At 53.7% G+C, this 14,840-nt stretch overlaps 1 protein-coding gene across 2 annotated transcripts; it reads left to right on the top strand.

The window, feature by feature from the left end:
- PRDM8 (PR/SET domain 8) lies at positions 4,033-10,617 on the top strand. 2 transcript variants are annotated; one of them, XM_021100796.1, is made up of 4 exons: positions 4,033-4,171; positions 6,382-6,602; positions 7,578-7,809; positions 8,201-10,617. In XM_021100796.1, exons 2-4 carry the CDS (start codon positions 6,384-6,386, stop codon positions 9,820-9,822), a joined length of 2,073 nt encoding a protein of 690 aa, XP_020956455.1. In that variant the 5' UTR covers positions 4,033-4,171; positions 6,382-6,383; the 3' UTR covers positions 9,823-10,617. The 2 variants fall into 2 exon arrangements, with proteins under 2 accessions (XP_020956455.1, XP_020956454.1); XM_021100795.1 differs by having other exon boundaries at positions 8,198-10,617.

The raw sequence follows: 14,840 nt of genomic DNA, 5'->3' as shown, positions 1-14,840 counted from the left end.
GATCCTTATAAAAAAAACCACGCAACAAGGTGCCTGCTCCCCATCCCGGTAAACCTTTATCCAGCTCAGCAAGTCTGCCTCTTCTAGCCTCTAGGTTACCACTTAGAAAGTTCCTTAGTCTCCTTGGGGAAGCTGGGCAATGCAGTATCCCTCCCTGGGAAGCTCCATGGTCTGCCTCCCCGAGACCACCCTGTGGGAAATGAATACATTTAGGGAAAAAGTCTCCACCACCTGTCTGCTGCTTTGACATCCTCTTGTCTTCCAGCGAGAATTTATACACACACGAAGCCCTTGGGGGTGTATCCATCGGCGATGCGATTAGCAGGGGATGTGCCAGGACCTAGAATGGGCGGGAGAAAGGAGAGTATACTGTGTTTTCACTCTTACGCAGTCGTAAGCCCTCTGCGTGAGCTATTCTGAGAGACTTTGCCGCCTTCTAGCACAGAAGTTGAGCTATTTGGGGCCCCATTTCTCTCCTCAGGGAAGAAGGACGTTTTCAAATACTCTCAAGAGTCAGATTTCTTAGCCTTTCTCCACCCTCTCACTTAGGTCTTAAAAGGCACCACCTTGGGAATCATTCACCAGCCTCTTTCCAGTCTTCTCTTCCAAAACAAGACTGCAGTTGTCTGTACACCGTAATTGCAAGAAGCCTTGTTAAAGTGGAACTTCCTCACTCTTCCCCGCCAGCCATCCCTCTCATCCTTCAATTGGAAATGAAATCCTAGGGAAGAGAGCTCCGAATCCATGTATAAGCCCATCGCTCCATGTCAGTGAGGTGAAACTGTTGACTGAGATGCATTTCGATTGTACTCTGTGAGGCTGAATAAGGACTTCGGCCTCTCATTTAGCATCCAGCGAGTTGCAGTGAGTAGTAATGCAGAATGATTTCAAAGTAGTTTATGCCCCATTTTAGCCCATAAGTTTCTGGAGAAATAAAAGGAATCTGTAGATTTTCTTTACTTCCTATTAAGAATTTTCATTCAGACCCTTGGTATTACCTAGCAAAATATGTACCACTTTAAAATACAGAGAGAACCTCAAAGTAGGAACTTCAACCTTAATCTTACCTATATTTGGCTTTGTTGTTGTTGTGTGAATCATTTAATTCCTTAGACAAAGATTTGGTTGGACTCATAAAATGTAGAAAATTCTTTTATTTGGGGATTTTTCATCTAAAATCAATAGGGAACATCTAAGTAGGAGGCAGATAAATGAAACTGAGAGGAAATATCATCTGATGGCTGGATCCTCACTATACCTCTCCCTTCTTTGACGTATAGAATCTTATTTTCTAGCTTGAGATTCGGAAGATCAAGCTTATTCATTCCAGTTTAAGCACCGGAAACATCGGGTGTTTTATACAAATTGGAGTCTAGGTTTCAGTCCCTGGAAGGAGGTACAGACTACGTGCTCTTTACATTTAAGGAAGGAAAGGCCAGGGGGAAGGAAATGCTTGCCATTTAGAGCTTAAGGTTTTCCAGAATGCCCACATTCTGGGATAGACGCTTTACAATATGTAAGAGGATTTTTTAGAGTGGCTTGCGTAGACTAATAACTTTTCCTGGGAAAGGCAAACTTCCTATACTCTAAAAAAAAAAAAAAAAAAAAAAAAAAAAAAAACCCAGCAAAAGAAGGCCCTAAGGACTGTTCTGTTCTATAGTTTAAAGAAATGAGGTTGAAAGCCATTGCTCCCCCCTCCCCCACACCTTTGCTGTCGTTTCTAAGGAACCACAACTCTCCTGGTGGCTCCTTTATCTTAATTCGCTGTTGTTTACACCTGTTTGTCTTCTGCCCTTTTTCCTTTCCTTCCTAAGTGAATTCTTCAACACTACAAGTTATTTTTTCAGGTGTTCGAGGCAATACTTTGGACATTCCTCATCCCATCACCTTTGCTTTAAATAAGTAACGGGGAATGTGTTGGGGGATTAATGGAGTACACAGTTATAAGCCATCTGGTGGCTAAATACCTTTGCAGGTTCTTATAGCAAGACATGTGAGAGACCTCAGCATTAAGCTGTGGTCATCACATGAGTTCCCCTTAGCCAAGCTATTTTAAAGTTTATGCATGCACATGCAACAGAGAAATGATATATTAAGATGAAAGACCACTGCAGTTTGAGAAAGTTCCTTCGAAAAGCTAACCTGGAAATTAAGGGATAATTCTCCCCTTACTCCCTAGTATATGGGAATTTTGCAACCCTCTCTCCCAGTCCCAGCTTAATCCTTAGGCAGCAGCTCTGTCTGGTAAGGAGTTGGAACTTACCGGGGGAGGAGGGGGGCTGACCAGGGCCAGATGAAAAGAGAAGGGACAAGGGGGAGAGACAGAGACAGAGAGACAAAGGAGAAGAGAACTCAGTGGGAAATTCCTCACATTTCTTAAAAATTTTCTCTGTGCAAAATCCTTTCCTTTCCAGACCTCCAAGTACCGGAGGCGCCAGAGGGAAAGGGAGCGCTCTGTGCCTGAGTGGCTCACTGAGAGCCGAGGGAGGTCCCAGGGCCAGGAGAGGATCGAAGTAACACTGCAGGCACCTTTTCCTTTTAAGCTGCTCCTTGCCAACCCCCAATCCACTCACCTTATTTCAACACTGGATAAAAACAAGGCTGACTCCTTCTTAAGCCGTGGTTCTGCTTTGTCCACTTTAGCCACAGCTAAAAGTCCGATTATTCTAAAGCTCAGAGAGTGCCCTCCTCAGTGTCCTGGTATGTGGGGGGGCGGGGGAGGCGAAGGAGAAGGACCGTCTATACCACTCAAAGGTCTTTCTTCCCTTAGGAGCTTGGAGTTGAAAGTTGAGAGAGAACCCCAGGTCCCCTACAGAAAATGTGTTGCAAGCCCTGTGGAAGGAGTCAACTTTCAGGCTCTTAAAGACCTCAAGTCATTAGCATCAGCTGCTGCACCAAAGGGCAAGCCAGCGCCTCTAAGTGGCTTAGCGCGCAAACGAGGCTCCGGAGACGGCCTCGGCCACTCCATCCGCTCTTCCACCACCTGCTGGACGTGAGAAGCTCTCCGGAGCCCATCTCGGCAGTAGGTAATAATTTTTACGTTAACTCACCCTACCCACTCCGGGGGTCTTAGAATACCCGCCTCCCCGGCAAGGGACCCCCTTGGGGACGGTGCGGAACGCACCTGGCAAAGGGCGGAGGGGCAGGAAGAGCCTGAGTCCGGTCCCCCGAGTCCTTCCCACCCATCTCCTCCTCATCCCTTCTCCTGCCCCAGCACTTGCGTCCTGGGACCAGGAAACTCCTGGAAATCCCCTTCCGAGGTCCGGCGGCGCCCCCACCCCGCCTCCGCGGTCGGTCGAGGAAAGACTGAGCCAAGTTCTGGCCAAAGCGCTTCCTTTCTGAATCTATTCCTAAGGGCTTCCTTTCCTGGTGCGAGCGCTCCTAGAGAGCGCCGGCGCCGGTTTCTCCCCCGCAGGGACCCAGCGGCGCGAAGGAGCCGCGGCTCGAGGGCCAGAGAATCGCTCGAGGCTAATCCGCGGCCCCCCTTTCCCTTCTCAGAGCTCGGACTCGGGAAACGCGCGGGGTCCGTGCGCACGCAGAGCGGCCCGCTCCCCGCCGGAGGCTGGGTCTCCGAGTGAGAAACGGCGAAACGGAGACAGGCCCTCTCCGGGGCCTCGGGGCTTCCCTTTCCGACCCTGACACTGATCTCCCGCCCCCCGAGCGGTCCCAGGGGGCCGGGCCTTTCGGAGGCGGCGGCCGGGCGGCGCGCGGACCGGCCTTGCCGCGCGGGGACGGCTGTCGCGGGCTGCGGGGCGGCGGGCGGGCCGGAGAGACGGCGCGCAGGCAGGCGGAGCCGGAGGGAGCGCCCAGCCCAGCAAAGAGTTAAAGGGAGGGGACGTGGGCTGTCACGCGTCATTGGGCAGATTATGTGCAGCAAACAAAAAGTGTGTGTCTGCGTGCCAGTCAGTCACTGCATCGGGTCCATCTGTACAACTCTCTCCCCCCGTCTCCCTCGCCGTCTCTCCGTCTGCCTCTCCCTCGCCCCTGCGCGCTCGCTCCGCGTCTCTCCATCTCTCTCTCCTCTCCTTAGGCAGAGCCTACGCGACCGCGAGCCCGACACCTCCGGACATGGACGTACACGGACGGATACAATAGGCTCGAGAAACCCTCGATCGCAGTTCCCGGCTCCAGGTGGCCTTATTTGGGCGACTGGATCCTGACCTGGTTCTGGGTACGTCTCTTCGCATCCGCGGGGGAGGGGTGGGAGGAAGGGAGGCTTGGTGGGGAGCGTGGAAAATTTTGGCCGCGGGCTCCTTGTCCAGGAGAGGGGGAGAACGACCGGTTGAGGGGCCCTCTGCTGCCCAGAAGCTTCCACAAAGGGAGGGGCGGCAGCCGCGCACTTTGCGGGGAAGCGAGCGACGCGGAGCGCGCGACCGCAGACAATGCCTGGCGCCCGCGGGGGAGGGCGAGCCCGGCTCGGAGGACGCCCGGCGGCCGGGAACCCGGGCCTGGAGGAGGATGCGGAGCCGGGCAGGGCTGGCTGGCACAGGCGGCGGCGCGCGGGCGGCGGAGCCCTGCCAGGCTGTCGTCGCCCAGCGGGTTTGGGGACCAGCCCGAGGCTCGTGGCGGCCGCCGCGGCGACGCGAACCCCTGGCAGCGCGGCGTAGCGAGGGTCTTTGCACCGTATTGTCCGGGAGACTGCATTTTAATGCCTGCGTCCCTGCTGCCGCCCCAAGGGAAGGGGCGACCTCTCGGCACAATGAAACGCTTGTGTGAAAGGGACTTTTAAAAGGAAGACAAAAATTGGGGCATAAAACGCTGGATTGAGGAAATTGAAAAGCAGAGAATAGGATTCCGTTGAGAAGGAGATTCGGAGGGATTTTTTAAAAATGCATTTAAATTTGCAGTTGGAGATCAGAAAGGCTGCCTTGTTTGGGGTAAAATGCCCAGGGATAGATGCTGTAGCCTAACGAAGTAAGTTTCTACTTTGTGGCTATTTCCTCTGATTCCTGTCTGCCAGATGCAGCCTGTTACTTGACATTTGGAGGGTGCAGTAAGAGTGAATGGAAGAAGAGGCTGACCAAAGTTTCAGGCTCTGTTAGCTGGAAAGGGGGGGGGGAGCCCTACCTTGTAAGCATATTTGCAAGATTAATTGGGTAATAGACAGTAAGATTAAAATGGACATTGCTAATATTATTCCATAAAGAACAGCCTTTTGGGAAAAGAATTACATCTCTTCTTTTCTGCCACTTATACAAAATATACTTTAAAAATTGCCTATGGTGACGTCGTTAGGGAAAAATCAACTTGGGGGAATCTTTTCATCAGAGTGAACAATGAAGGTAGTACAAAGCCACTTTAAAATTTAAATATCTGTTTTGTTTGTTAGTGTTTTCAATGATAAGTCTTGTGGGGGGTGTCCAGAAGCAAAGAAAGGGAGACGTCTCTTTATAACAACTTAATGGTAGAGAGCCTCCATCGGGGGCATTACTTTCTAAATTGCTGCGGATTGAACAGCTGGAGAGCCGACCGAGGTCTCCCCAAGCAGGGCAGCCTCCTCTTGCCCAGACTAGGTCCTATCTGGGTGATGGAGATAATTTCCAGTCATTACACACGCGGTATTTCAGACAGGGGATGCATCAGGCCTGCCCTATACCTGCTCACTTCCTGAGGCGCAGGCGACTCTACCCACCCCCTTGTATGACAAGGTAACTGGGATTCACCCTCATCCATAAATAAGCATGTCGTGAAAAAAATAATTACCTCTGCTTGCTGCTTTTAATTAAAGCCTCGGAGGGACAGTGTTGGATTATGGTAATGAGCAGACACACGTCCCCTCTTGGAGGCTGCAGAGAAAGGTTAGCTGACATGGAATCACTGGCCCTGACACTCCACTTGAAATCCATTCGCCATGCTCCGCTGTCTCCGCCTGCTCGCTCATGCTGCTCCCCTCTTTGGAAGAAAAAAATAAAATCGGCTCCCAGGCGCCCAGTTCAATACATAAGAGGAGCTGTCTCCCCAGGGCTAGAAGTTTCTTTCAGTTTGAAAAAGTCTATAAGCTGTTTGTTTGTTTTTTTAATAACCCCCCCATTGTTCTCCCCTTCCTTTACCCCCATCCTGCCCCATCCTCCCCCAAAAGGTAAAGCAAAAAGCCGGCTCCTCTCTCCTAGCCCTCCGTTTTCTTTCTAGTGATCAGTCCACTGTGAGATTTCCATCATAATTTTTTTTTAATTTTTAAAGGAAAAGAAAGTTCTCTTCATTAGCATCTTCAAAATATGCCAGATTTGATCTGCCATTGGCTTTATTTTTGAAATAAGAGCTATGCAAAAACCAGGCAAATTCAAGAAAAATCTGTTAAGTAGCTAAAACATTCTGCCTGGATTCATAGAGGCAGAAGGAGGAGTGTAACGAGCTTCGATTGTCCTGTGTGTCTGTCTCCAGTGATGGAGGACCCCGGCATCCAGCGAGGCATCTGGGATGGAGATGCCAAGGCTGTGCAGCAATGCCTGACAGATATTTTCACCAGCGTTTACACCACCTGCGACATCCCTGAGAATGCTATTTTTGGTCCTTGTGTCCTGAGCCATACTTCCCTATACGACAGCATAGCTTTCATAGCTCTCAAGTCCACGGACAAGAGAACAGTCCCTTATATCTTCCGGGTAAGTCTTGGCTGGTGCTGCGTAGGGTACGAGGGTAATATCCTGTTGCAAGTGGATGAAGAATCATTCTAATGACAGGTAAGAAAGGTTCTGAGTGTAGACAACAGGGATGCATGTGCCATCTTATTTCACACACCAAAAATTAGAAAAGGGTAATTAAACTCAAATTATTGTCAACTGATCTTTAAAAATAAATGACAAAATTTGATGTTGGATGTCAGGTATGTCTAAATAAGTGCCTCAATTCTGGGATTTCCTGGAGATGAGCCCCACTCCCGTAACTCTCTGGGAGATTTCACTAGGGTTAAGGCTTTTTGCATCCTAAGTACTTTCCATAAGTACTTCTCTGGTAAGTTTTGGGTGCATTTGCTTTCCAACCGCAGAGACCTCTGGTTCCCCAGAATATTACTCTTTCTGATTGAGCTACCTAGTGCCCAGGGTATGTACTCCAATCAAAATGTTCACGGTTTGACAATAAAACATCATTAAAGCGAAGTGTGAAAAGTCCTCTCACTTCCTATTCTTACTTTATGAAGAAAAATATTAATTGCTTAAGCCAAGATTACGTAGATGAGTGAATGCCACAGAATAATTTCTAAAATCTAAACTTGCTTTTCCTTCTAAAACAAACAAGATTTCCATACTTTTTGTACCGTGGCATAATTTAGACACGCATTCCCACGAGGTTAACCCTCATTTGAATGGTCAGAAGAAAGGTCCTCATTCGATGTTCACCCAATACACGACAACATCACTGACGTATAAAACGGGTGCAGCTGGCGAGGGACATTCTCTTGCCTGCTGGTCACAGACAGGAGGCCGGCTATCAACTCCGTCACGTTTCCAGAGGCAAGGTCTCAGTTCTTCGGAAGAGAATCACAGAGGAAAAGGCCCTGGTTCCTGGGGGTTCAGGCTCTCCCCAGAGCCTCCCTCCCTCACCCTCGTCCTGTGTTCTCTCTTCTCTCTAAACTGTAGGTAGACACCTCGGCGGCCAGCGGTTCCTCCGAAGGTCTCATGTGGCTGCGTCTGGTCCAATCAGCCAGAGACAAAGAAGAGCAGAACCTTGAGGCCTACATAAAAAACGGACAGCTCTTCTACCGCTCTCTCCGCAGGATTGCCAAAGACGAGGAGTTGCTAGTTTGGTACGGGAAAGAACTGACGGAGTTACTCCTGCTCTGCCCCTCTAGATCCCACAGCAAAATGAACGGTAGGTTGGCTCGCGACCTGCGAAGGGGCCCTTGGCTGGTGGGGAAGCGACGCCGGGAGCGGCGGGGCTCCCTCCGGCGCCTGGCGCGCCTCCCCTCCCCTGGGGTGCCTCGCGTGGAGCCTCTGAGCTAGAGTCTGGAGCTGGGACAGACGGGTGAGGCCGAACGGGGCACGCTTGGCTTACTGGCTGCACCCCCGCCAGCCCCCGCGGGCGAGGCGGCTCGGGTCTCCCAGGCCGTTCTCCTCGCGGGCGCTCGGGCCCTGAGAGGTGAAGGGGGCTTTGCGAAGGGGGCGATGGCAGAGCGGGCCGGCGACGACGCTGAGTAATCCTGTGATATGCGTGTGTGTGCGTGTGTCTGTGTGTGTGCGCGTGCTGTTTGCTCACCAAGCAGGGTCGTCCCCTTACACATGCCTGGAATGCAGCCAGCGTTTCCAGTTTGAGTTCCCCTATGTGGCGCATCTGCGCTTCCGCTGCCCCAAGAGACTTCACAGCGCAGATCTGAGCCCCCGAGAGGAGCAAGGCGGCGGCGTGGGCACCAAGGATCACGGGGGCGGCGGCGGCGGCCCAGACCAGCAGCAGCCGCAGCAACAGGACGCGCCCCTGGGTCCCGGCCCCAAGTTCTGCAAAGCCGGCCCTGTCCCCCACTACCCGGCCCCGGCCCCCGAGGGCGGTAACCCGCCCGCCGCCGCTGGAGGCGGCGGCGCGAAGCCGTCCACGGACTTTCACAACCTGGCGCGGGAGCTGGAGAACTCCGGGGGAGCCCGCCGCTGCTCCCCGGCCCCCAGCCTCCGGAGCGGCAGCGGCCACCAGGAGGCGGAGCTGAGTCCCGACGGCGGCGCCGCGGGCCTGGGCAAAGGGAAGAGGAAATGCGCGGAGGAGGCGGCCGAGGCCGGCGGCGCGGGGCTGGCCGGGGGCCGCGGGCGCTTCGCCGAGCGGCCCCTGCCCGCCTCCAAGGAGGACTTGGTGTGCACGCCGCAGCAGTACCGCGCTGCCGGCAGCTACTTCGGCCTGGAGGACAGCGGCCGCCTCTTCGCGCCGCCCAGCCCCGAGACGGGCGAGGCGAAGCGCAGCGCCTTCGTGGAGGTGAAGAAGGCGGCCCGCGCGGCGGGGCTGCAGGAGGACGCGGCCGCCGACGGCGGGAGCTCGGCCGCCGAGGACCAGGACGCGGGCGGCGGCGGCGGCTCGTCCACGCCCGTGGCCGCCTCGCCGGCCGGCGCCGAGCAGCTGCTGGCCCCGCGGCCCGGGGGCGCGCTGCCGGGGCGGCTGGAGGGCGGCAGCCCGGCGCGGGGCAGCGCCTTCACCTCGGTGCCGCAGCTGGGCGGCGCGGGCAGCCACGGCGCGGGGGGCGGCGCGGGCACCGGGGCCGCGGGCGGCGCGGGCGGCGGCCAGGGCGCCGCGTCGGACGAGCGCAAAAGCGCCTTCTCGCAGCCGGCGCGCTCCTTCCCGCAGCTGGCGCCGCTGGTGCTGGGCCAGAAGCTGGGCGCGCTCGAGCCGTGCCACCCCGGCGACGGCGTGGGCCCCACCAGACTGTACCCCGCCGCCTCCGACCCTCTGGCCGTGAAGCTCCAGGGAGCCGCGGACCTGAACGGAGCTTGCGGGGCCCTGCCGGGCGGCGGCGGCGGCGGCGGGGGCGGCGGGGGCGGCGGGCTGCCCAAGCAGAGCCCCTTCCTCTACGCCACCGCCTTCTGGCCCAAGAGCTCGGCGGCCGCGGCGGCCGCGGCGGCGGCGGCGGCGGCGGGGCCCCTGCAGTTGCAGCTGCCCTCGGCGCTGACGCTGCTGCCGCCGTCCTTCACGTCGCTGTGCCTGCCGGCGCAGAACTGGTGCGCCAAGTGCAATGCCTCTTTCCGCATGACCTCCGACCTGGTGTACCACATGCGGTCGCATCACAAGAAGGAGTACGCGCTGGAGCCCTTGGTGAAGCGAAGGCGGGAGGAGAAACTCAAGTGCCCCATTTGCAACGAGTCCTTCCGAGAGCGCCACCACCTCTCCAGGCACATGACCTCGCATAATTGACCCTGGCGCAGAAGACCCCAGCTTTCCACGCGCGCACACTCACAGGCGAGCCACCTGCAGGGACAAACACTCGAGGACATCCCCCACCTCTTTGTGACCGGAAACGTCGTCGCACCCAGAGAGGCAGACACACACACACACACACACACACACACACACACTCACACAGTGCTCTCTCCCCGCCTTTACCTCCAGACGTTGACCCGAGCCCTACACACACACACACACACACACACACACACACACACAGAGGATGGTGGACTTTTTTGATCTGCTGGGTTGTTTGAGGGGTTTTCCTTTGAATGCACGCATTTTCACTTTCCCAAAAACAAAGGTACATTTTTTAAAATGTCATATATTGCAACATATTGATGCATTTGTCATACGTTTCTACTTAAATTATTAAGCACTTACGGTTTAGATGTAATAATTATATGTAAGGGCAAATTTTATTTTAGATATAAAGTCAAGGAGGAGAGGGAGATGCTTTCTGCATTTCTTGGTTACAGTTTGTGTTCTTACAAAAACAAGCAAAACACGTAAAAAGGGCGTCCCCATTCAATTTAAGTTTCCGAGGAAGTGCATGTATCATGAAATGATTATGGACTTCAGTGAAGAATGTCATCGTTATGTAAATACGTATTTCCTTTTAATACAAAATGTAATTTTGTGCCAGTGAAACGGAGTCTGAATAGTTATGTGTTTCTTTTATCCCTGGAAAGATTTATTAAACTTTATAGATTATCTGGGTATGTTGGATGCTTTGACAATAAATGACTATTTTCTTCAAAGCAATTATTTGGAAAGTGTTTTGAAATTTTTTTTTAATGTGTGGCTACTGAGTCCCTGGAAAGTAGAGGTAGCAGAAAAGAGGGACAATCAATCCTGCCCCACTTGCGCTATTTACTCCACACCACTTTAGAGCCCAAAGGTGAGAAGGCATGGTTTGATTATTACTTGGAGAACCTTTATCTGGAACGTGTTGAGATTCTTGATCAAAGGACAGATCATTTAAACAAAGATGCCTGCCGTTGAAGCTAAGCTGACCCTGGGATGTCAGCATTCCTTTCAGCAGCAGGATACCAGCCTTTCCACAAGTGGGCCAGAGGCTATTTCCAGGCCTGCGTCGGGGAGAGCAGCTAAAAAGCCCACTTGAGGTTCTACTAGTGATGTGGACATGAAAGGGCGTCCTGTGCTCTAGAACCCTTCCGCTTTCATCATCATCCATTAAGAAACCACGTGCAGCGCTTCCCTAGAAACCAAGGTGAAATGACCGTGATGGACTGTCTATTGCAGGGCCCCGCTTTCCTTCTAAAGGCTTGAACAGCTGCACGGCTCTGGAAAGACCAGCCCTGGGGCATTACAATGCAGGACACCCGGATGACTTTCCTCCTCTCCCCATCCTTCCTCTTATAAAAGCCCCTGTGTACTCTTCGCATGCCGACGATGGTTCTTAAACAGGGTGTACGCATGCAGGGGTGTGTGATGTGTCCAGCAGCCGAGAAAAGCAAGACCAAGTGAACATCGATCCTTTAGGTCTTAGGGTCGTGACCACTTCGGAGTCCCTCTATCGATGCTCTAGTAACCGATTCTACACTGGCTTATCTATCACAGGAGGTATTCTCCCCGGGTTTTTCTTCCTTCACGTATGCCAACCCTCCCTTATGTCAGAAGGAGAATATTCGTGAAAATGTCTGAGATGGGAAACGGGCAGAAGTTCTCATTACAGGCCTTAAATGGTCTTCCCTAAAACGATTCTAAAGCTGTCATTATCCTAAGGTGCAGAGACCAGGGGTAGGGCGATGAGAGATCTACAGCGAGACGGAGGTGGGTGAAAAGCAGGCTGACTTTCTTAAGATTATCTGAACACTCTTTGCGCCACATTTCTTTGAGGCCTGCTCTCAGTTTTCCTAGGCAACAGTTGGGTGATTGGAAACAGTGCCCCTCAGCAGAATGTGATGAGAACAGTCCCAGATCCCATTCTAACTCTGCTCTGCGTGTCTCCTATGACCTTGCATCATTATTGGCATCATTAATTCAACTGCTTCTTGGTTTTCTTATCTGTACGAGGAGTGAGACAGGTTCTGCTCTCTTTGCAGCACTTCTAGTACCTCGGAATTGTTTCTTCTAATGGGCTAATCAGGCTCCAATTAAGTTTGAAGGGGGCTTCCTAGAGAAAAGACCAAGGTTGGTTGTGGAGTAAATTTGATGGCAAAAATTGAGAAAGATATCTGAGGACAAATGGAAGGTGGGCCTCAAGGCTGGCTGAATTGTCCATACCTAGAACACTAGTGGATCTCTGGAGCAAACGTTTAAAAAAACCAGTCAAACAACCAACCAACTCGGTTGCCTGGGGCCTAACTTAAAAGCAAAAACCAAATATCAAAAAGGCTTGAATGCTATTTGGTTTCTGTCCCATCCTTCCACTTTTTTGCTATGCTGGCTTTATTACCTGTTGGAGATTCAAAGGTAAACTTAGATTTAAAGAAAAAATAAGCCAAAACTGCAGTTTGCAAAGGACCTCCTCATATAGCCTATAATCCTTTTTTTTTTTTTTTTTTTTGATGGACATGTGGAGACACTTCCCGAGCTTCCCCTGTGTTTCCTTTCTGCAGAGCCACAATCTTCATCACCAGGGAAGAAAGTCGAGCCTTGGCAGAGCTATTGCTCAGGCGGTCCAGGTACGTGGGTTCGTGGCAGACACTTTAGGGCTGGCAGCTTTTCTGACCCATCTGCCCACAAGATCTTTCGGGCAGGATGCAATGGAGGAAGGGTGCCCAAAGCCAGTTTTGCCTTCAGCCAAGGCAAACTGAGAAACCTTTTGTTGTAACGTTGCATTTTCAAGCTTTCAGAGGTACCTTAACTTTCTCAGATGAGAGTTTCTAAGATTCCCCAGCCCCATCCCTCTGCTGAGCAGCTGAGGTTGAGGGCTGAGGCCATAGACAGAAATGTCTGCACACAGCTGCGGAAGAAACAGGTCACAGGGTCACGCAGGCTTGGAGCTGGCTGGTGCCCTGCAGTCCAGGCGAGTGGCCTGCGGAGACCGCAGATCCTAAAGCCTGGGGAAAAGGAAAGCTCGGCGGCTCCTGCACCGCCTTTTGCTGCGTCCCAGTCAAGGGCAGACGGCTTGGGATTGACCTGGCGCCTAGCGTCTGTGATCTCCAAGCCCCCTCGCTCCGCGCGGATTGCGAAGCCCTCTCTTCGGGGGTTTGTGGAGTGGGGGGGGGGGGGTCGGCCGCCTTTCCCAGGATCCGCCGACCGCTTAAGCTCCCAGGCGCGCGGGAGCCAGAGGGCGGAGGAAACCACGCACGCGCATCCCTGCACCAGTTCGTAGGCGCTGGTGAGCTGAGAGCGACTCCGGATTCCCCAGGGAAAGTTCCCCAGGTTCCGGACCCGCTTCTGGGCTCTGCGGCCCCCTGAGGCCCGGATGCCGCTTTGGCCGCCGCAGTCGTGCGCCCGGCGGGTGAGCGCGCACCCCGGTTTCTGGACCGCTCGGCGCCGCCCGCTTCCCATCCTCTAGGAAGTTGGTCGTGCCCGCAGCGGGTCTTTTCAGGCGCCGCCCGGTGAGCGGGAACGGTGGACACCCCGACCTGCCATGCCCTGAACGCGGCCAGGAAGCGCACCCTCGACCCCGACTCCCAGGGTCCGAGCCCCACGGCGGCTCGCCTCGTGGGTCAGGAGCGTCTCCTCACGTTCCCCACCCACCAGCGGCCCGGACTCCGCTCCGCCCGCCCCGCCGGGGCTGCGCAGCCGGCTCAGGCGGGGAGTCCGCCGGGCTCCGCAGGCCCCGGCAGGTGCGCTGGGGGAGGCGGCGCGGGGGCGCGGCGGGGTGGCGACCACGCGGCCAGCAAGGACCCAACCCGAGGTTTTAGCGTTTCTTTCTTTTTTCTGCCCTTGCCCCAGCTCGTGATCTGGACTCCGTTTGGCTCATTCTGTAGCATCTCCTGTTTCCCCTGCCCTCAATCCCTCCGCACGTCCACGCTCTGCTCCTCTCCGTGTCTTAAGTACTTCTGGAGGTTGGGTGTCATTCCTGGAGTTGCCTTAAGACCTCCCCCCCATGATTCTCAGCCATTCAGTCAACCTACTGCTGTGGTGGTCGCACCAGCCCACTGAGCACGGAGGACTTTCTTGCACCCTACCCAGGGATTTGAAGAGACAGACAAGTGCCAGTCCCTCCCCCCCAACACACACACACACACACACACACACACACACACACACACACACACACACACACACGGGCTGGCACACAGTCACTTCTTGAAGAGGAAGCAGCCAGTCTGACTTTTGAACTGATGTGCTTTTGGTCTTGCTTGGAAAATTGTTTTCCCTTGAAGGTGCAAAAATACCTCCGAGGGGTGTGGAAAATTTAGCCCGCCCAGAAACTGAACCGGGACTGGAGAGAGAAGCTGGGCACCTCCCCTTCCACTTCCAAATGTGTTCTGATTGACAGGTGGGCTGTGAGGCCTAGAATGTTGCCGTAGAAACATATGGGTTAGACTGGTGGGCCTGAGTGCCTGCGCTTCCTAATCTGGCTGGGTAGGTGGGAGGGGTGCTCTCTGCACCACCACCCCCACAGGCCCTATTCCTAAGGCAACTTTTGCTTTGCTTTTCTTCTCCTGTGTGTGTGTGTGTGTGTGTGTGTGTGTGTGTGTGCGCGCGCGTGCGCGCGCGCGCGCAGTGGCTGTAACATACAGAAGTTCCCGGTGCCAGGGATGGAACCTGCGCTATATCAGTTGTATCAGTGACCCAGAACCAAAGCAATGACAGTGCTGAGCCCTTAATCCACTAGGCTACCAGGGAACTCAGACTTTTGCTTTTCTTATTTTAAATCAGACCTAAAACTTATAGAAGCATGTCTGTTCTTCAGGACTAGAGGATGAAGAAACTGAAGAAAGAGTTCTTTTAAAAATTCTTTTTTGTAATTCTCCAGGGTTAGAGGTCTGGTAAGTTGTCCTACTCGAATAGCTGAGCTGGTTACAATAATTGCTCTTATCCCTTTTCAAGTTGTGTGTGTA

The sequence above is a fragment of the Sus scrofa genome, chromosome 8, assembly GCF_000003025.6.
Source record: "Sus scrofa isolate TJ Tabasco breed Duroc chromosome 8, Sscrofa11.1, whole genome shotgun sequence".
Classification (NCBI taxonomy): Eukaryota; Metazoa; Chordata; class Mammalia; order Artiodactyla; family Suidae; genus Sus; species Sus scrofa.
This window is presented reverse-complemented; position numbering and strand designations above follow the sequence as displayed.

Excerpts from the sequence above, each read along its gene's own strand:
- PRDM8 (XM_021100795.1), top strand. The coding sequence starts at position 6,384 with ATGGAGGACCCCGGCATCCAGCGAGGCATCTGGGATGGAGATGCCAAG. Across the intron at positions 6,603-7,577 it reads CAGTCCCTTATATCTTCCGG|GTAGACACCTCGGCGGCCAG; the intron begins GTAAGTCTTGGC and ends TCTAAACTGTAG. Across the intron at positions 7,810-8,197 it reads ATCCCACAGCAAAATGAACG|CAGGGTCGTCCCCTTACACA; the intron begins GTAGGTTGGCTC and ends TTGCTCACCAAG.